The sequence below is a fragment of the Onychomys torridus genome, chromosome 22 (assembly GCF_903995425.1).
Source record: "Onychomys torridus chromosome 22, mOncTor1.1, whole genome shotgun sequence".
Lineage (NCBI taxonomy): Eukaryota > Metazoa > Chordata > Mammalia > Rodentia > Cricetidae > Onychomys > Onychomys torridus.
This window is the reverse complement of record NC_050464.1, coordinates 38021543-38042443: the sequence shown is the minus strand read 5'-3', so window position 1 is coordinate 38042443 and position 20901 is coordinate 38021543. Positions and strand designations below refer to the sequence as shown.

The 20901-nt window shown below is 53.3% G+C and overlaps 1 protein-coding gene across 1 annotated transcript; it reads right to left on the bottom strand.

Moving 5' to 3' along the window:
• Positions 1-386: 386 nt before the first annotated feature.
• Positions 387-20213, bottom strand: Hnf1a (HNF1 homeobox A). The gene is made up of 10 exons (XM_036172307.1): positions 19660-20213; positions 11463-11662; positions 7328-7514; positions 6691-6932; positions 5006-5157; positions 4700-4901; positions 3836-4027; positions 2173-2291; positions 1947-2091; positions 387-514 (listed from the first exon to the last, which is right to left on the bottom strand). The coding sequence occupies exons 1-10, from the start codon at positions 19983-19985 to the stop codon at positions 387-389; spliced, it is 1893 nt and encodes a 630-aa protein (XP_036028200.1). The 5' UTR covers positions 19986-20213.
• Between the last annotated feature and the right edge of the window lie 688 nt (positions 20214-20901).

The following is a 20901-nucleotide window of genomic DNA, read 5'->3' as shown; positions in this document are numbered from 1 at the left end:
ATGCACAGGGGACAGAAGGCAGCCGGTGGATCTAGGGCCTCGGATCCTGTAGGGGACTGCAGGCCCCGACTGGGAGTACCAGCATCACAGGCTAACCCCTTCTGTTCCAAGTATCGAGTCTCCTATTCTGAGCAGCGGGATCATCTTCCAAAACACTGCCCAGATCGGGCTGTCTTCCAGTCCTTTGTGGTCCCCTTCTCAGGCTGGGACACCCCAGAGCCATTCCTCTCCCATGCTGGAGGAGCAGCTGGAGGAGAAGGCCAGCAGCCTATGGCAGGAGACACATGGCAGTCTCCGATGTCCTCCAAGCAGCTGTGGCCCTTCTTGTCCCCTGTGCAGGCAGTGCAGCCTCGGGGGACCCAGCTCCTGAGAGGCAGTCACCACGGTTACTGGGAGGAGGAGGCCATCTGGGTGGAGATAAAAGTCTCGATGACACCATGGTTGGATGGCAGCAGGTGGTTATGCCCGTTGGTAGAGTCGGAGCTCTGGTACAACACCAGGCTGCTGGAGGACACTGTAGAAGCAAATGAGGTCACTGGCTGTCAGCCAAGTCCCCTCTGACCTCCACCCCACCTGCCCGTCCCTAGGGATACTCCAGAGGGAGAAGGCAGAGCCTCACATTCTGAATCGACAGATTCGGGGAGCTCAAGTCAAACCCTCTCCCCTCAGGGCCTACAGGGAGCCTCCCAGATGCTGGGCTGAGTCAAACACTGACGTGGCTGTTATCGGAAAAGCTGGTTTGTTTTTGCATTACTGGGGATTGAACCCAGGGCCTCATGCTTGTATACAGCCCTTCAGAAGGTACTTTGTAGATATGGTTAACAGTGAATTGGCTTTCAGCAGAAGTTACCCTTGGCCATGTGGGCGGGCCACATCTAATCAGAAGTCTTAAACTAGAGAGGAAGATGCTAAAGCTTCCTAGAGAAGACATTCTTCGCTGAGACCATTGTTTCCTCCTGCCTGCCGCTATCCTGGTGTGTCCCAGCCTGCCACTGCTGTGTGGGACAGATAGCAGATACACTTGCCCTACAGCTGTGCTCCACAACTCCCTGTACACGGTGTGAATGCTATAACCCTGTCTTGAGAGATTCCAAACCGACGAAAGTGACAGAGGGTGAGCTCTGGATCTGACCTGGGTCCAACCTGTCTGCCACCACAGCTGTGGGAGATGGCTCCCTCACCTCCTTGAGTGTGCATTTGCCCATCTGTACAATAAGACAGTGTCTTCAATAACTGCCATTACAGCTGTAAGGGCCAGGTCAGGGATCTGGGGCTCCATGGGATAGCAGCTTTCCTGAAGTCACAAAATTGGGGGTGGAGGACACCCCAGACCTCAGAGCCCAGCAGCCTCCATGACACTGTAAGCTATAAGCTGAGTATGTGGAGCTGGACTGGCTGAGGGGTGCATGTCCATTATGATATAAGGACATGAGCCCTCCCTGTTTCCCAGATGAGGCCAGAGAGCCAGACTCCTAGGTGAAAGCTGAGGTTTTTGGGGTTTTTTTTTTGGTTTTTTTGGGGGGGAGGTTGGTTTGTTGTTTTGGTTTTTCAAGATGGGGTATTTCTGTGTATCCCTGACTGTCCTGGAACTCACTCTGTAGCCCATGCTGGCCTCAAACTTGCAGAGATCCATCTCCCTATGCCTCCCAAGTGCTGGGGTTAAAGGTGTGCACCACCACACCCAGCAAAGGCTGAATTTTTAATGCTGGCCACTAAGCACTGAGCCAGGCCTGGAGAGATGGCATGGTGGGTAGGAGTGCCTCAGGGTAGGTGAGACCGTAAAGAAGCGGATGACCTCAGTTTAATCCTTGGGACCACATGGTGGAAGGAGAGAACCAACTCCTGAAAGCTGGCCTCTGACCGCCACACGTGAAGCACCCCCCATCCACCCTCAGTCCATCGCACACACCACCTCACTTCCTACTGGGAGGCAGCAGACCCCTCACCGGTGGGACTGGTGCTGAGCCGGTGGGCCGGCTGCAGGAGCTGGATGCTCGATGGGTCCTGGCTGGGGATGTGGACGGTGGTGGCTGGAGATGATGGTTCATGAAGCCCAGGCTCACTGGAGGCCTCTGTGTCTGAGGTGAAGACCTAGGGAATCAGAGTAACACCCTAAGCCCGTGGCATGGGAGTGTGGGGCTTCGGGTGGGGCTTTGGGAGGCAGGGCCTTACCTGCTTGGTGGGCGTGAGGCTGGCCAGGGCACTGAGGTTGGTATCTGTGATCAGCATAGTCTGCGGAAGCAGGCTTGTGTGTGTGTACTGGGCCACCTCAGGCTTGTGGCTGTAGAGGGCTGGGCAGAGAGGACACAGAGAGATAATGGCTCCCTGGACCCTTCCCTCAAGACTGAGTACCCTATAGGAAGTGGGCAGGGGGCCCGATGAATGCCCTGATGGGACAGTGCTTGGGGATCCAGATGGGAGAGATGGACCCCTACCTTCCCATTATAGGGGCCTGCTCAGCTAAGCCAGATGGGGAGCAGCCAGGGGTAGGCCCAGCACCAATCCCAGCTCATTCTGTGTTCTCCACTACCCCAGGTAGAATACAACCCAGTTGTCTATAAGCAAGTGAGGAGCAGAGGCACAGTGAGCCTGTGCTGAGTACAGGTGATGTATTAAATGCAGACGGTACTGTTGTTCCAAATGCAGGTACTCTCTAGTACTGTGCTCAGTATGCCATGCTAAGCAAAGGGACCACAGTAGCAAGCGCAGGTGCTGTAGCATGGAGCTCAGGTGTGGTTGTGCCAAATGCAGGCCTCTGAAGGAGCCTGGTGGCTCCATCTGGGGTGAGCAGGGCAGAGACTAGCAATGCCTCTATCTCCAGGACACCGCCAACATGAACAGTTCCACCTCTAGACTCTCCCCAGAGACTTGAACTAGCACTCACCTAGCACATAGTAATGGCACACTCTCCCAGGAACTCAGCTAAAAGCACAGTGCCCACACAGACACAGATTTGCTTTCAGCCTCACACAGGTCCCTAAGTCCCTGTCTCCATGCTGAAGTCCTAAAGGTCTAAACCTGAAGCATTGCATAAGGGTGGCCCCATGGCCCATTTGATGGGCAGCCTTGTGCAGACCTGGTGTGAGGCTATGTGCATAGGGGTGTGTGTGTGTGTGTGTGTGTGTGTGTGTGTGTGTGTGTGTCTCCATCCACATACAAGTATAGGCATGTGAGGCCAATAGAACCCCAGCTGTTGTCCTTGGGTGCCATCCACCCTGTTTTCTGAGGAAGTTCTCTTTCTTGCCTGGAGCTCACTAAGTAGGCTAGACTGGCTGTCCTGAGCCCCAGGGATCTCCAGTGTGCCTCCACCTCCTCACCACCGTGTTCCATCCCCCCCCCCCACGCCCAGGCTTCTGCAGGATGAGTCTTCAGTACTTTACTGACTGAGTTATTTCCCCACAACCCTGCATGAATCTTTAATCTACTCCATGTGGTTCCCATCACTGATTGCAGAAATAAAGTGCTCTGTGGACAGGTGCTGCCCACCCTGGACTGGGAGTCTTCTGTAACGTGAGATATCCACAAGCCACCTTTCTAAAAGTGGGAAAGTCGTAAACTGAAGGGTGCACAGCCCCAGGGGTTTCAGAGAAGAGGCTGTGTGGCCTGCACTCCAGCACCCAAACAAAGCTGGGCACATGACCGATGGACACCAGCACTGCACACATTGAAAAGCCCACGTGAGCTCCTGGGCACACACAGAGAAGCAGGTTGGTGGCCTGGAGATTCCTGCACCACACACAGGCAGACCACAGCGCCTGCTACCTGGCCCTATCTTGTGCCTACCCAAAGCCAAGCTCTAGCCCACCTCCCCTAGACCAACGTGGGGGATGCTCACCGTGGGGGCTCTGCAGCTGGGCCATGGTGGCCATGAAGGGGCTCTGGGCCACGTGGCTCTGTACAGGGGGCATGAGGGGCTGCTGGTAGGAGGGGTGCAGTGGCTGGGGGAACTGGACCGGCTGCAGGGTAGTCAGGCTGCTGCCCATGCTGTTGATGACCGGCACACTCTGTGCCTGGGTGGAGGCCAGACCTGGTGCAGGACAGGCAGGAGTCAGCCAAGCCTCGCACCCGCCACCCTGTGTCCTCCCTAGACCCAGCCCAGACCCTTTGAGGGACACTATCCCACCCTCCTTCCCAGAGCCTGTCGGTTTTAAGAGGACCGGGAGGAGCTAAGAAATAGCCCTACAGTGGGATCTGCCACAAAGTGGCCAGGAAGAGTCATCCTCCAGGCCAATAGCTCTGCGTCTGGCCTGGCATCTGGCCTGGCAGGAGAGGTAGGCTGGGAGTAGATTAGAGGTTGTCAGACCAGCTTCCCTGGAGCCCTAGGGGTTCCACAGCAGGGCGAAGCCCTGGGCTTCTCTCTCTGCTCCCTCTTCTAGCAGCTCCCTTATGTCTTAGATACTGAGCAATAGCTCCTGCATATAAAGGGTTCGAGACTTAAAAAACAAAACTGAAGAGCTAGAAAACATCTCACACATACATCCTTACCCTGCTGTTTTCCCTATGAGGAGACCCTCAGACTATGGTTTCAGTAAATTCTACACTGTGCTTAATAGTTCTGTTTGGTTCGTTGTCTGGGATCATGAGTGCCTAGATGTTTAGAAAGTAGGTGTTGGGTGCATGGATGGCCCCAGAGGCTCTTCTTTCCAGATCCCAGACTCTGCAGGAGGCACAGGGGCCCACTCACCCCCACCTGCCTTACCAATGACGAGGGTGGAGGTGCCTGTGTTAGTGAACGTGGGGCCCAGGGAGGCGGGCTCCCCGGGCCCAATGGTCATGACCCCAGGCAGCGAAGCCATGATGAGGTTCTGCGGCTGCTGGTTGAGACCTGGAGATGTCTGCTCCAAGCTGTGCAGTGCTGTCAGGGTGCTGACTGGAGGCAGGGGACCCCCAGTGGCTGAGACCTGTGCGGGAAGGTGAGTTGAGCTGGAGTGTCCCCACACTGTCTCCTAGCCATGGAAAATGGGGCTAAGGCGGGCTTCCACACAGGGTGGAGCTGTTCACTCACCAGCTTGGCCTCAGTGTTCAGCAGGCTGCTGCTGGGCTCCAGGCCTGTGGGGGACACTTGGTGTAAGGCCGAAGACACTGTCACTAAGGGACCGCCACTGCTTGAGGGCACCTCGGCGGCCTCACTGGTTGTAGGCTGTCCATACCGCACACCTGGAGTGGGGAGCAATGTCTAGCCTCAGCGCCCCACTCTCCCGACCTCTGCTCCCCAGAGACCTCACCACACCAGAGCCAACTGTTTTTCTGGCACCCCATCTTTCCTCCTGTGCTAGCTGCTTCCAGGTCTTTTCATTCATGGTCCTGTGCCCCCCGCCTGGTGTGTGCCCCTCTGTATAGAAGACACTCAAAGAACAATGGGACTGAGCCGAATCGGAGCTCAGAGAACTAAATGGAAGTGAACGGAGCTGAGCAGAGTGGGCTGCAAGTGGCCAAATTAAATGAAATCTCCTGAAATGGGCCCAGAAATGAATTGAGTGAGACTGAGCTTTTGCTGAGCTGATGAAAATCCAATTGAATTGGACTAAATTGAGTTGAGCTTTACAGCCAGCCTCTTATCCACAGGTGCTGCAGCCTCGGATTCAATCAATTGTTGGATCAAAAATATTTGAAAAAAATTCCACATTTGCACTGCACACATGTAGGTGGTTTTCTTGTCACTAGGCCTCAGCCGATACTGTCTACATGGTAATTACACTGTATTGGGTATCGTAAGTCATCTAGAAATGATTCAGTGTACAGTAGGATGTGCATGGGTGGGAGGTGTATGCAAGAGGTCCTGGCCCAATCCCCAGACACCACGGGATACACTATGCATGATGAACTGGATTCCCCGGAATTAGTTTGGTTTGAACTGAATGGTTTGAATGGGAATCGGTTGGATCAAACTATGACCTGAACACGATGGAGTTGACCTGAAATGGTCTGAATGGATAGATCCAAAGTGATTGTGTTGCCCGGAAGTAGCCAGAGGCGAGTTGGGTTGAATAGAGTGGGTTGGAGTGGGATGAACAGCGGGCCATGGATGGGGTTTTCGTGAGTGGGCGGGATGGTGTGAGCCAGGGTGGGTGGATCCGGCTAATCGGAGTGGGTGGAGTGCACAGTGTGAACTGGAGTGCGTGGAGAGAGTGGGGTGGGGTAAAAGGATGGAAGGAAGTGTGAACTGAGTGAGCATAGTGGGGGGAAACAGCAGAAGGAGAATGGAGTGGACGGAATGAGGTGGGTGGGGGAGGGGCGGGGCGGGGCGGGAGTAGAATGGGTGGGGCAGAGTGGAGGGGCGGAGCGTAGACGAGGTAGGGTGGATGGAGTGGGTGGGGCAGAGTGGAGGGGCGGAGCTTAGACGAGGTAGGGTGGATGGAGTGGGTGGGGCAGAGTGGAGGGGTGGAGCTTAGGCGAGGTAGAGTAGATGGAGTGGGTGGGGCAGAGTGGAGGGGCGGAGCTTAGACGAGGTAGGGTGGATGGAGTGGGTGGGGCAGAGTGGAGGGGCGGGGCTTAGACGAGGTAGGGTGGATGGAGTGGGTGGGGCAGAGTGGAGGGGCGGAGCGTAGACGAGGTAGGGTGGATGGAGTGGGGTGGGGCAGAGTGGAGAGGCAGACGCAGTGCAGAGTATTTGGGGGTGGTTGCACCCCTGGGGAGATCCACTTTTTCTCTCCACCCCCTATCCCAGTGACCCCACCGCACAGCACTCACCGTGGACCTTACTAGGGGAGAGGGCGGATGTGGACAGGCCCGGGGAGCTGTGAGCAGGCAGCGCAGGGCCCGGGCCTGGCCCCGGTGGAGGCCCGTTGTAAGTGTCCATGGCCAGCTTGTGCCGGAAGGCTTCTTCCTTGCGCCGGTTGGCAAACCAGTTGTACACACGCACCTCCGTGACAAGGTTGGAGCCTAGCCCCTGCGCCTGTGACGGTGACACCCCCCTCTGGATGCACTCCGCCCTGCAAAGATGGCACCCATGAGCCTCCAGGCCAGACGCAGAGGAGGGAGGACAGTGCTGAGAAGTGCAGTCTTCCCAAGGGCTGGGTCTGACAGGTCTGGATTCCAGTACCAGTGCTGCTGTGTGACCTTGGACAAGTGACTTAGCCTCTCTGACTCAGTCACAATGTGCACAAAATAGCCATAGGGTTGTAGATGAGATGAGATGAGTGCCCCTCCCCCAAAGTGTTGCTGGGGTGGGTGGGGGATGCTGAGAATTCAACTCAAAATAATGGGAAGAAATGGACTCCTCTCAATGGACAGCAAGAGTTCTCAAGGACTGGGGAGCCCCCTGGGGACCCAGAGACACCTTCCCTTCCCCGGCTTAGCCTCAGCCCTGGCTAGACCACCACGCTACCTATTGCACTCCTCCACCAAGGTCTCCCGCTCTTCCTTGCTGGGGTTCTTCTGCCTCTCGTAGGCCTGGAACAGGATCTGCTGGGATGCTGGGCCCCACTTGAAACGGTTCCTCCGACCCTTTTTGGTCGGCAGCTCATCACCCGTGGGCTCTTCAATCAGTCCTCCCTGGCCCGCGTGGGTGAATTCTGTCGACAGAGAGCGGTGAGTGGGGCATTGGCCACGCCCACCTTCACGGTGCGCCCACGGGACCCGCCCCCATCCTCTGTCTTCCCCAAGGCGCAGAAACAGAGCAGTCGGCAGCTAAGATTACAGGCATCTGATCTGGACCGAGCTGTGAGTCAGCTGGTAGGGAGCTTGCCTAGCATGCATGAAGTCTTGAGTCCAACCCAAAGCCAAGCCCCATCCACTGCTAAAAGAGGACTTGGTGCCATAAATCCCAGCACTCAAGAGGCAGAGGCAGGCAGACCTCTGGGAGTTCAAGGCCAGCCTGCTCTGCATATGGAATTCCAGGTCAGCCAGGGCTACACAGAGAGATCCTGTCTTAAACAAAACGACAAACAATGCATCAGTTAACTTGGCCCAGAGTGCAACATTCTTCACAGTTGTGGCCCATTCACACTCACTCATACTGCCTCTGAGGTAGCATCTTGTCTCTGTGCACACTGCCTGAGTGGCCACAGGATGGCAGGAGCCAGGGCCAAGACCTGAGGTAACAGACACTATGGCTTGGCCCCTAAATATTTCGTGTGTTTTTAATATTTTAATATTTTTTGTTTGTATGTGCATGTCATGTGTGTGGGGGTGCCCACAGAGGCCTGAAAAGGGTGTTGCAGGTGACTATGAAACACCTGATGTGGGTGCTGGGAATCGAACCTGAGTCCTTAGAAAGAGGAGCATTTTTTTTTTTTTTTGAGACATCATCTGACTATGCAACTCTGTCTGTCCTAGAACTTGGTATATAGACCAAGCTGGTCTCAAATTCACAGAGATCTGCCTGCCTTTGCCTCATGAGTGCTGGGATTAAAGGCATGTGCCTCACTGCCTGACTAATATGTACTTCTTAAAGATGAACTTCAGTAACTATATGATATCAGTGTAATGGGTTACCCAAAAAGTTTAAAGTTAAAACCACAATACAATACCACCATGTGTACATACATCATGGTTAAAATGAAAAAGACCCACATTAATAATTGTTGGCAAAGGTTTAGAAGCACCTGGAATGCTGAGACCCTGCTGTTTGGAGTGCAAAGCTTAACAAGTGGGCAGGATCTACGAAAACCTAAGTCCGCAGCCAGTAGAATTGTGTGCACAGCTTTAGCAAAAAGCACAAGTGAAAATGTTCGGAGCAGTCCCATTCACAGAATCAAAAGGTCAGAAGCAATCCAAATGTCCATTAAAAAGGAATAACATCAGCCAAGAGTGGTGGCACACGCCTTTAATCCCAGCACTCAGGAGGCAGAGGCAGGAGGAGCCTGGTCTACAGAGTGAATTCTAGGACAGCCAGAGCTACACACGTTTTTAATCCCAGTACTTGGAAGTACTGGGGCAGCCATGCCTGAAACAGCCCTGGATTGCTCATTCATGAGCCAATAAATTCCTCTTTAAAAATTCTTAAATCAGGCCAGGCAGCGGTGGTACACTCCTTTAATCCCAGCACTCGGGAGGCAGAGCCAGGCGGATCTCTGTGAGGTCGAGACCAGCCTGGTCTACAGAGTGACAGAGTGAGATCCGGGACAGGCACCAAAACTACACAGAGAAACCCTGTCTCGAAAAACAAAACAAAACAAACAAAAAAGAAAAAAAGAAAATTCTTAAATCAGTTTGAACTGGGGTTCTGCCCCATTTTACTAAAAGAGCTCTAATACTTTGGGTTCATCTTGAACATTCTTCTCCCATCCTCCAATTTCTCCCTTAAAGTTCAAATTTCTGGGCTGGGGGCTGGAGAGATGGCTTCAGCACTGGCCACTCTTCCAGAGAATTCAGTCCCAGCACCCACGTGGTGGCTCACAACCACCTATAACTTTAGCGCCCAAGGATCCAACGCCCTCTTCTGGCCTCCCTCTGCAAGCACCACACACGGACGTAACTTACATTGGCAAAAACACTCACACACAAAAAAATAAAATCAAACCAAACCCCTTGAGCTGCAGGGTTACAAAACAGCTCCTGTGTGGAAGGTTCAAGGAACATTTCGGACTGGAGGCAGAAAGATGGTAAGAAAAAGTGGTAAGGTCAGGGAATTTGCCATGAGTCTGTCTCTCGGGAATGTCAGAAGCTACGCCCATAGTCTCGCCAAGAGCAATGGACATAGCAAAGTGGTCAGGGGAAGGGGAGCATGAGACCTAAACCCTACACAAGAACTACAGGCAACTTAGGAACGCTGGGAGCAGGAGAAACAGACTTCCCCAGGGAAGAGCGCACAGATAGGTCATCCAGTACCAGATGCTCAGCCCTGAAAATGCTATACAGCCCGAGCAGGTTGTATTTAGGGAGACGTGTCTATATACACACACACACGTGCATCTAACAACAATTAATGAAAAAAGAGGCCATGCATTTGAGAGAGAGCAAGGAGAGGTACATGGGAGGGTTTAGAGGGAAGGGAGAGATGATGTAATTATAGTATCAAAAATGAAAGAAAGGAAGAAAAAGAAAAATTAAATAAAATAGATCTTTAAAAAAAAAAAAAGAAAAAAAACTCTGTCTGGAGGGTCCAGTTCAGGTCATCGGGTGGCCAGCACTTTTACCCCCCAGCCATCTCATAACTGTTCAGCAACAATTTTTGTTGTTGGTTTAGTTTGTTTTTTTGTTGTTTTCACTTCTTTGAGGCAGGGTTTCTCTGTGTAGCTCAGGCTGTCCTGGAACTCGTTCTGTAGACCAAGCTGACCTCAAACTCACAGAGATCTGCCTGCCTCTGCTGGGGTTAAAGGTGTGCGCCACTGCTGCCTGGCTCCATCAACAATCTTAAAAGCACTCACTCTGCACCCCCAACATCCCACATCTAGGAATTTTTCTATGTGGATGTTCTTTGCAAAAAAGGATCATGAGAACATATTAGAAAAACTCTAAAAATCCCTCAGTAAGTGGCTAGTTTAACATGCCACGATGTCTCCCAATAACAGACAACTATTAGAAACCTTAGAAAGAGTGATATCAAGTTGGATGTAGCAGAACACACTTGTCATCCGGGCACTTGGGAGGCTGAGTCAGCAAGATCACAGGTCCAAGGCCAACCTGGGCTACATAGTGAGACCCTGTCTCAAAAAGTAAACAAAGGTCTGGGAACTTAGCTCTGTGCGTGGTAAAACGCATGTCCAAGATGTGTGAGGCTTTGTATTTAATCCTAAGTATGTTAGAGAGAGAGAGAGAGACAGACAGACAGACAGACAGACACAGACACAGACACAGACACAGAGAGACAGAGAGAGATCAGAATTTCATCAACCTCTAAGTCATCAGTTCTCAACCTGTGGGTTGAGACCCCCACAGGACTTGCATATCAGATATTCACATGAGGATTCATAATGGTAGCAAAATGACAGTTATGAGGTAGCAATGAAATAATCTTGTGGTTGGGGGTCACACACCATGAGGAACTGTATTAAAGAGTCACTGATTAGGAGAGCTGAGAACCACTGCTTAAGGATTAGTATCTGAGCCTTCTCAATCTGTTCTCGATTGCGACACTCTTCTTTATACCTCCCTCCGCAGGGACACTTTAAGACCCCATGGGACCTTCCTGAAACCTTGACTTCCTGAGATAGAAGGGCTTACTCTTCCCTCCACAGTCTGCTCTCCATTTTACTCAGCACTGAGCCCATGCACAGTAAGTGCTCAGTTAATACTATTGCTGGCTTTTGTCATTAGCATATGAAATCCACGTCTACTAAATCATAGTGATCTCTCTCAACTTCCCATTGAGCAGCGCATTCCGGAAGGAGAGATCCAGCGTGCGTAGCTGCCGATCCCCGGGACCGATAACGTTCCCTTCCCTCCATGCCTTGGGCAGTAAATGTAGGGACGTCTTTCTGGCTTCCTCCCAGTCTGGCGACACTCCCACCCCACTGTGCGCTGTGGATGGAGAGCTGCGGGCCCTGCCGGGGAGGACACAGGCCGGGGTCATTACTTACGCTGAGCCACCTCTCGCTGCTTGCGGACGTACCAGGTGTACAGAGCAGCCCGCTTCTGCGTCTTCATGGGGGTGCCCTTGTTGAGGTGCTGAGACAAGTGGGACTGATTGAGACCGGTGGTGTCGACCACCTCCCGCTGTGGGATGTTGTGCTGCTGCAGATAGGACTTGACCATCTTCGCCACGCGCCACGGGTCCTCCCTGGAGGGAGTGAGGACAGGCTCTGTTCAACCGCCCTTCAAGACACTTCAGGTGAGGCTGGGTCCTGGAACTAGGACCCTGCTCTGTGAGTAGGACCCGTACTAGGTCCCGTTCTAGGACACATGGACTCATGCACAGATTCCCACCGGAAGCAGGGAAGACCCTATGACTCCCTCGAAGTTCCTCCCCTCTTCTGAACCTGCTCACCAGTATGGGCACGTGTGTGTGCACTTGTGTGCGCATGTGCACACGTGTGCTACAGAATGTGTGGGGAGGTCCGTTTTCTCTTTCCACCTTTATATAGGTCTGGCAGATCAAACTCAAGCCATCAGGTTCTGCAGCAAGTGCTTTGCCTGCTGAGCCCTCTCACGGGCCTTGTTAAGTGAGTTTTAAACAACCGTTAAGGGTGGGAGACCTGTCTGGTTCCCAGAACCCAAAATGGCCTGACACAGAGTGTGCCATGGATGATACTCGAGTGAATGAGTGGATGGATGGATGGATGGATGGATGGATGGATGGATGGATGGATAGGTGGATGGATGGATGGATGATGGATGGATGGGTGGATGGATGGATGGATGGATGGGATGGATGGATGATGGATGGATGGATGGATGGATGGATGGATGATGGATGGATGGATGATGGATGGGTGGGTGGATGGATGATGGATGGATGGATGATGGATGGATGGATGGATGATGGATGGATGGATGGATGTATGGATGGATGGATGATGGATGGATGGATGGATGATGGATGGATGGATGAATGGATGCATGGATGGATGGATGATTGATGGATGGGTGGATGATGGATGGATGATGGATGGATGGATGGATGGATGGATGATGGATGGATGGATGATGGATGGATGGATGGATGAATGGTTGCTTGGGTGGATAGATGGTGACAACTTGTTTGGTTGTTTTTTAGACAACTTAACATAAGCTAGAGTTATCTGAGCAGAGGGGGACCACAAATTGAGAAAATGCCTCCGTAAGCTTGGCCTGTAACTAGGCAGTGGTGGTACACACCTTTAATCCCAGCACTCTGGAGGCAGAGGCAGGTGGATCTCTGAGTTCAAGGCCAGCCTGGTCTATAAATCAAATTCCAGGACAGTTGGGGCTTCATAGGGAAACCCTGTTTGGGGGCAGGAAGTGGGGGAGGGAGATTGGCCTGTAGACAAGACTGTGGGGCATTTTCTTGATTAGTGATTGATGTCAGAAGGACCAGACTTTTGTGGGTAAGGCCACCCCTGGACAGGTGGTCTTAGGATGTATAAGAAAGCAGGCTGAGGCTGGGTAAAGGTGGTGCATGCCTTTAATCCCAGCATTCAGGAGGCAGATCTCTGAGTTCAAGGCCAGCCTGGTGTATATATTGAGTAGCAGGCCAACTGGGGCTGCATGTGCAATTCTGTCTCAGAAAGTAAAAGGGGTGGGATGGGACTTGGGGGAGCCTGTGCACATCCTCTATCTACTTTAATCAGCTCAGGTTACAACAGTGAGACACACAATCTTACAGGTTCAGTGCAGAAGCAATTAAATAAGGTATTTTCAGTCCCCAGATGGTTGAATCTGCAGGTTTGGAACTCAGTGACACAGAGGACTGGCTGCATCTAACACTTCAGACTGAACTGCAAACTGAAAGCGGGCCCCCAGCACCCTGAAGCCAGCCGGCAGCCTGCCTCCCAGCACTTCCCTCCGCCCCAAAGTCAGCTCTGTCTCACACCACACAGCCTGGAAAATGTGGTTCTCAGAGGCAGGGCCTCCGACAGTCTACCAGGGGTTCTCAACTTGTGGGTCATGACCCCTTTCACAGGGGTCCCCTAAAACATTGGAAAATGGAGATTTATATGACTGTTCATAACAATAGCAAAATGACAGCTATGAAGCAGCAATGAAATAATTTTACAGTTGGGGTCACCACAGGGGGAGCTGCACTTAAGGCCGCAGCATTAGGAAGGTTGAGAACCACTGGCTTAGACCCTCTGACGCCCTCCTGTTATCAGCAGTTTGCAGACCAGCAGGGGAGCAATGAAGGAGGCCAGGGTAATGTAAACTGGTACAGCAAATAAAAAAGGACGAGCTCACGGGGAGCTGCCTGAATCTCTCAGTAAACCCAGGAAGTACGCTTTGTCTGGACCCTGGCTCCACCTCGGACGAAATTCTAGTTCAGAAAAGTGAAATCTTGTCCCGGGTTGATCTAGCCCAGGCTCAAGGATATTTCTCATCGCTGGGGGACCCCCCTGCAGTCTCCTCCCACCTCCTTTCTCACCCCGTGTTCAGGGGCTTCGGGAGCCTCCCCCTCCCCCCCTTCCCTGGGTGCCAGTCAGGGCTAGAGGGAAGTGGGGGCAAAGTCCAGCTTCTGCTAACATATTTATCTGGTGGCCTCCCTTCGCTGGCAAGGGCAGCCCTCCACCTGCTCCCCCCCCCCTCTGGCCCTCACCTTTCTCCTCCCTCCCCTGCAGGGAGACTGGTCATTTAGCTCCCAGGACAGGTGGGGCTTTTCTCATATTCTGCCAAGGTGTCTCTGATTCATCTTCTCTCTGTGTCTCTCTGTCTCTCTGTCTCTGTCTCTGTCTCTCTCTCTCTCTCTCTCTCTCTGTCTCTGTCTCTCTTTCTTTCTCTCTCTCTCTCTCTCTCTGTGTCTCAGTCTCTCTCCCTCCTTCCCTTCCTTCCTCTCTCCCTCCCTAACCTCACCCTCTCTCTCCCCCTCCATCTCTAATTCTCTTGATTTCTCCTATACTAGGTCAAATAAAATAATAGACACCACAGCCACCCTCCACAAACACACACACAGAAACAGAAGGCAGAATTTGAATGGGAGCAAAAGTGTTCAAAGTGATAGGAACTTTTGTTTTGTTTGGGGGAGGGTGGATGACACAAGGTCTCACTGAATAGCCCAGGATGGCCTGGAACTCATAGAGATCCTCCTGCCTCTTCCTCTCCAGTGCTGGGATTAAAGGTGTGCGCTATCACACCTGTTTTTTACACAGTTCTTTTCACGTCAGCAGAACGGGATTATGAAATGCCAGACAGAGCCAGGGGTGACCTCAGCATTGAGAGGTCCTGTCTCAAAAAATAATGAAAAATAAAAAACCCAGAGCTGAAAAGACTCATTTTCTGTCTTTCCCTGGGAAGTGTCACTTTGGGGGGCAGATTTACTGAATTAGTCTGTTTCTCTCTCCCTCTACCTCCCTTCTTCTTTTCCTGCCTCCCTCCCCCATCACACATGTGTGCAAGCATATGCACACTCATTCTGACTCTGCTGGAAGAAGTAAGCGAGTCCCCAGTAGGGATGAAGGTTTCGGGGCAGAGCCTGGCTGACAGCAAGGGTTTATGAGCGGAATGATACAGTCAGTCATCATCATCATCATCATCATCACCATCACTGTGGTTCTGTGTGCCCCATCCCCACAGCAGAACCCAGAAGAGTCGCGACCCGTCTTCATCTTCTCCTCCCTATTCTGGAGTCAAACAGGTGTCCCTAGCGCTAGGCCTTTGGTTCTCTGATATCCGGAGCCATGGAGCTAGGAGACCGGACTGAAGTGCCACTGCTCTGGAGAGGAAGCCGAATTCTCAATTAGGGGTTGGGGTGGGGGCTTAGATCTAGGAAGGTTTCCAGCTCTGCTACCCGCTCTCTGAACGGCCTTGCAATGTGGCTTAACATTCATTGCCCCCCCCCCCCAATTCTTGATATATAAAGTAGGACTAAAAGTATTTCCTGTTTCTCAGGTGGGGATCTAGCTCAATTGGTAAGCACTTGCCAAGCATGCCTAGAGCCCTGAATTCAGTCCCAGCATCACATAAAACTGCCAGTTGTGGTGGCACACACCTTTAATCCTAACGTTCCGGAGATAGAGGTAGAGGCAGGCAGATCCCTCAATTCAAAGCCTGCCTGCCTGGGCTACAAAGTGAGTTCCAGGACAGCCCCACTACACAACGAAACCCTGTTTAAAAAAAAAAAAAAAAAAGCCAAAAGCAAAACAGGTTTGGTGGCACAGGCCTGTAATCTCAGCACAGATTACAGAGGCAGGAGGATCAGGAGTTCAAGGTCACCCTTGATATATCAAGCTTGAAGCTAGTCTGGCATACTTGAGATCCTGTCTCAAGTTCGTGTGTGTGTGTGTGTGTGTGTGTGTGTGTGTGTGTGTGTGTGTGTGTCAGAAATTCCAGAGGGAAACCCAAGTTTAATACATTTTTAAACCCTTTGTGAGGGTCTTTGGTTTTGTTTTTGGTTGCTTTTTTAAAAACGTTATTTATTTTTATTTCGTGTATACATGTGCATATATTTTGCCTGCATGTATGTCTGTGTGAGGGTGTTGGATCCTCTGAAACTGGAGTTACAGACAGTTGTGAGCTGCCATGTGGAACTGAACCTGGGTTCATTTGGAAGAGTAGCCAGTGCTCTTAACCACTGAGCCATCTCTCCGGCCCTGGTATTTTTGGTTTTTTGAGATAGGGTTTCTCTCTGTAGCCTTGGCTGTCCTGGAACTCTGTAGCCCAGGCTGTCCTTGAACTAAGAGATCTGCCTGCCCCTGCCTCCTGAGTGCTGGCTTAAGGCGAGCACCACCACCACTCAGCAGCCTTTTGTGAGTTTTAAAGCCCCGAGTGGGAAAGGATTTCTGAAGATCAAGCTGAGCTGCAAAAATGACTGGAAGTTGGGGGGAGTCGAACACACAAAGACAGGCATGGGAATCAAGAGCACTGTGCAGACACGGGCTAAGCCATCTCAGGCCTGAGTCTGGCCTTACTGCTTGAGGGAGTCACTTTGTCTCATTGGACCTTCCTCTGCTCATCCCTGAGATGGGACTACTCATGTTACAGGCTCTGTACTGCTTAGCTATGTGTCACGCTCTTGCCCTGGCGACTGAGTGTTGTCTTCACGAAGACACTGGGACTCAGGGACAGAGCCCACCTCGCAGGCTGGAAAGGTGCAGAGCTGGGATGGGAACCAAGGCAAGCCACTGTCCAGTGAAGCATCCTGCATGCTGCCTGCTGCTGGGTCCCCAGCTGGAAGCACCCTGCTGCTGCGTGACAGGGAGGGCCAGGAAACAGCCAGGATGGCATTTAAGCAGTTGGCAGACAGGACATGGCTCTGGATCCCAAGTGTTCCCCTAGGGAGGGGTAGGAGGTGTCCTCAGGGATGTCTAACCACTTGTTCACTCTTGATGCCTGGGCTGGACGGGGGAGGGGGCTGGGTGAGTGGTGATGTCACCTGCTTTCTCCTGGAGATGTGTGAGGCCACTGCAGACACCCCAATTCTCTCCTCACCTCAGATCTCTATCCTTCAGATCTCTGCTGTGGGACCTTAGGCAAGTCTCTTTCCCTCTTCTGGGAAAGAGAGACAAGATCACATCAGGAGATGAGAAATGAACCAAGAGACTAAATAAATAAATGAATAAACGATTAAGGGACCGGAGAAAGTAGGCGGACGCAGTGAAGGGTATTCCGAATACGGGCTAATTCCTTTCTGAAGTAGCACCGAGGGCCCCACAATGTCTCCATTACCCTTTCACCCTACTGTCTTCAAGGGGTGGCCAGGCTCTAGATCCCAGGAGACCTGTGGGACTGCCACCTGCCTAGGCTGATTTCACTCATTTGCATTTTCTCCCACATTGCTTAATATGTACCCGCGTGCAGCTAGGGCAGCTAGGGTGCTAAGAGCCAGGGAAGAAAGCGGGGAAAAAGGGTCCCAAGCAGGAAGAAGGGGGCAGGCAAAGGCCGTGAGGTAGAAATCAGTTTGTGCACCTAGGACAGCAGAAGTCAGCATCTCATATACCATAGAAGGGATACAGAGGGGAGGGAGGCTAGGAGAGGGGGAGGGAAGCTAGGGGAGGGGAGGGATGAGCAGAAATAGAACCCAACCAAGGTGGAGGATTTGTCTACCTGGTGGCACTGAGGCAGGGGAGGGAAAGGGACTTTCCCAAGGTCACATAGCAGAGATCTGAAGGAGAACTGGGGTGTCTGCAGTGGTCTCATACAGGAGGCATGTGGGGTCCGGTCAGACCCCAGACCCAAAGCTCCCCTTCCCAAATGAAGGTCTTTGAGCCAACAGCTCCCACGAGGAGTTAGTCCTTACCACCTCCTCTTCCAGCCTCAACCTCCCCACTACCCAGGCCTTTATGAGGGGGGTCCTCCAACCCTCTCCCCAGAGTTCTCACCCCCCTGTCCTGAAAATAGAGGCCCACTTCCCTCCCTGGGACATTTTCAGGTCCCCTTTGTTACCTGAACAATAAGTAACCCAGGTAGTTAGTTATAAACTCCGCAGGGACAAGGAGCTGGTTGATAATTTATAGCAACATCTCGAATTTAAATGGAAAGCAAATAGCGCGCTGTTAGCATTAAAGAAAACCAACCTGGGAGGCAGGAACTCCAGCCTCCTCCCAGCTCAGCCTCTCTCCCCTGCCCCTTCTCCCAGCTGCTCCGAGACCCTCTGCCTCCCTGGCTCCTGGGCTCTCCCAGCTCCTCCAGCCCTCTCTCTCTCCTCATCCTCCCCGTGGTCCCTCTCCCCATCTGCTTCCAGGACTCTGCCAGCCCCCCAGGGAGCCCTTTGACCTCTGCTCAGCTGCTTTGGACCAAGCCCTACTCCAGCCTCTGCTTCCCCCTCCCTGGGGGCTGCTGATCAAGAGGTACTACCTAGCCAGGTAAGAAGACCCTTGGCATCCCTGTCCCCTGAGCCGCACACCCGAGCCCCTAGTCCCACCTGGCGCCCCTGAACAGGTCAGGCCCAGCCCCACCCTATCCAGGTTTCTTGTGCCCCAGGTCTGGCAGTACCTGGCCCTTTGCCCCTCCCCTGCAGCGAGGCAGCCCTTTGCCCTCCTCTCCCTGCCAAGGCAGGGGGCCTGACTGCTCCCCTGCCCCTTGCCCAAGGCCCAGGGAGGTTCCCCAACACTTCTAGAAATGCTGGGCTCCACCAGCCCTCCCCCACCCCAAGTCAGGATCAGGACCTTGGACAGAAAAGCGGCTGCTCCCTGAATAGTCTCCGGAGACTGTTGGCAAACTCCTCAGCCAGCCCTCAGGCCCCTCCTTCACAGCTCCTGCCCCAGTCGGAGCCTCGGTTTCCCTATCTGTGAAGCTGATTTAGTAAGAGCTTCCTCTGGGTGCTCACCGAAAGCCAACAGAAAGTATCGAGCGGGGAGATATTCGCATGAAAATTGTGCCGGCTTTGGGAATGGAGGGAGGGGGTTGTGGCTCCCCACAGCCCCCAGGTCACCCTCCCCCCACCCTGGTGTTCCGATTCTCCACCCCCCTACTGGGCATCTCCCAGCCACCATCCCTACAAGTTAATGATCACAGGCCTTATCAGAGCCTTTTGCTATTTATAAATTTATAAAACAAAAGAAATAATAAAGTGCATGGGTAATTAGTAACCAGGTCAGCTTTGCTGAGGAGAGGGGAGGCATCGAGACTGGGACCCACCCAGCACTCCAGGAGATGGGGAGCCAGACAACAGGTGAGGGGCTTTGGTATGGGAGGCCTCTAAACCTGCTGTCTGGCCAGGTTGAGGGGCACGTGGCCATGCAGGGAAGGGGTCACCCCTAGGCTCCATCTGCCTCAGGTAAGAAATCCCCCGGCTTACCCAGTCAGATGCTTAAGGCCCCGGTGTGTCCGGAAACCCCGTAAAGCCCCAGCCTCACCCCAGTTTCCTCGGAAGCTTCGGGGCCCTCAAATCTGGGATCTGACCACCTAGCAAAGAGGGTGGAATTTGTGGGAGCATAAATAACCACAGTGGCTGGAGATTTCTGTCACCCTATGCGGCTGGGTTCCTTTGTCCCCCATCTCAAAGTGACCTGGGGCCTGCGCCTACTTCCTAAGGACCGGGCTGCAGACAGCAGCCCACAGATACACGGGAAGAGCAGAGGACTGGGTCCGGCAAGAACCCCTTGAGTTCTCTCCCCTCTTGACCACCAGCCTGAAGTCCGCAGAGGACTCTAGACGGGAAGTGGGCTGTGGGCTCCTTCCGGGGTGCTGGGCACAGGGTGGGGTCCTTACTGCAGAAGTGTCTCCACCACGGCTTTCTGGTGGGCCGCCTCCTCCGGGCTGAGATTCTCCAACTCTTTCAGAATGGGTGGCGCGAAGTCTTCTCCATCGTCATCCGTATCATCCTCCGAGCCACGCGTCTCCCCCAGGCCATTGGGCAGCTCGGCCAGGTCTCCTCGACTCCCACCGCAGGATTCCCCCTTGCCCAGGGGACCATCTCCACCCATCAGGTAGGGCCCTGGCTCCCCCAAGGCCTGAATCAGAGCCTCCTTGCTCAGGCCGGACTCGAGCAGGGCAGCCAGGAGCTCCGTCTGCAGCTGGCTGAGTTTAGAAACCATGGCTCCACTACCACCAGGCCACGCGGCCCAAGGCCACTGAACTGGCCGCCTCCCCCACCCACGGCCGGTGTCGACTTGCCGGCCGGCCGGCAGTCACGAACCAGGCTTGCTGCACCCACTGCCCCCCCAAATCCCACTAGTCAAGCCCCGTGGGCACCCCCAACCCCCAACCCTGGCCCCAGCGGCCAGTGAATCAGGGCCCCTGCCTGCTCTGTTTACATTGGAGCTGGGGAAATTCTCCAAGGTTCATATTTATCCGTGTGCTTAGCGAAGGGGCTGAACTTTGGACTTCAGCCTTGCAAAGTGCAGGCCTCATGGCAGTGAGAGCATCCGGACCAGGAGCCATGGCCTGCAACTGGGAGTGCTCAGAGCAGAAGGGCGGGTGGGGGAGGTAGAGCCGGGCCAGGGGCACAGGCATAGAGATACCTGAGCCAGGCGGCCTCTGAGAGCAGCGCTGGGTCCCACTGCCCAAGGATCTCTGTTGGTTTCAGCCCCAGGGCCCCGGAGAACTTTAAAAGAGTGTTTCTTGGGGCCGCTGAAGCAGCAGGAAACTCTGGGCCACTGAGCCAGTTCTCAAGGGCAGGGTTAGGTCACATTCCCTCTAGTGGGGTCACCGCACCTCCATCCAAGGCCAACACCAGACTCCCGGTGGGAAAAGCTTCAGACTTGTGTGTTGTATCTACGCCCTTCCCATCATTGTATGATCCGGACCAGGAGGGTGTGTGTGTGTGTGTGTGTGTGTGTGTGTGTGTGTGTGTGTATGTATGTGTGTGTGTGTGTGTGTGTGTGTGTGTGTGTGTGGTGGTGGTGGTGTTTTTCAAGACAGTCTTACTGTGTAGTACAGGTTGACCTTGAACTTCCGATCCTCCTGCCTCTACCTCCCAAGTGCTGGGATTACAGGCCTGTACCACAGCCA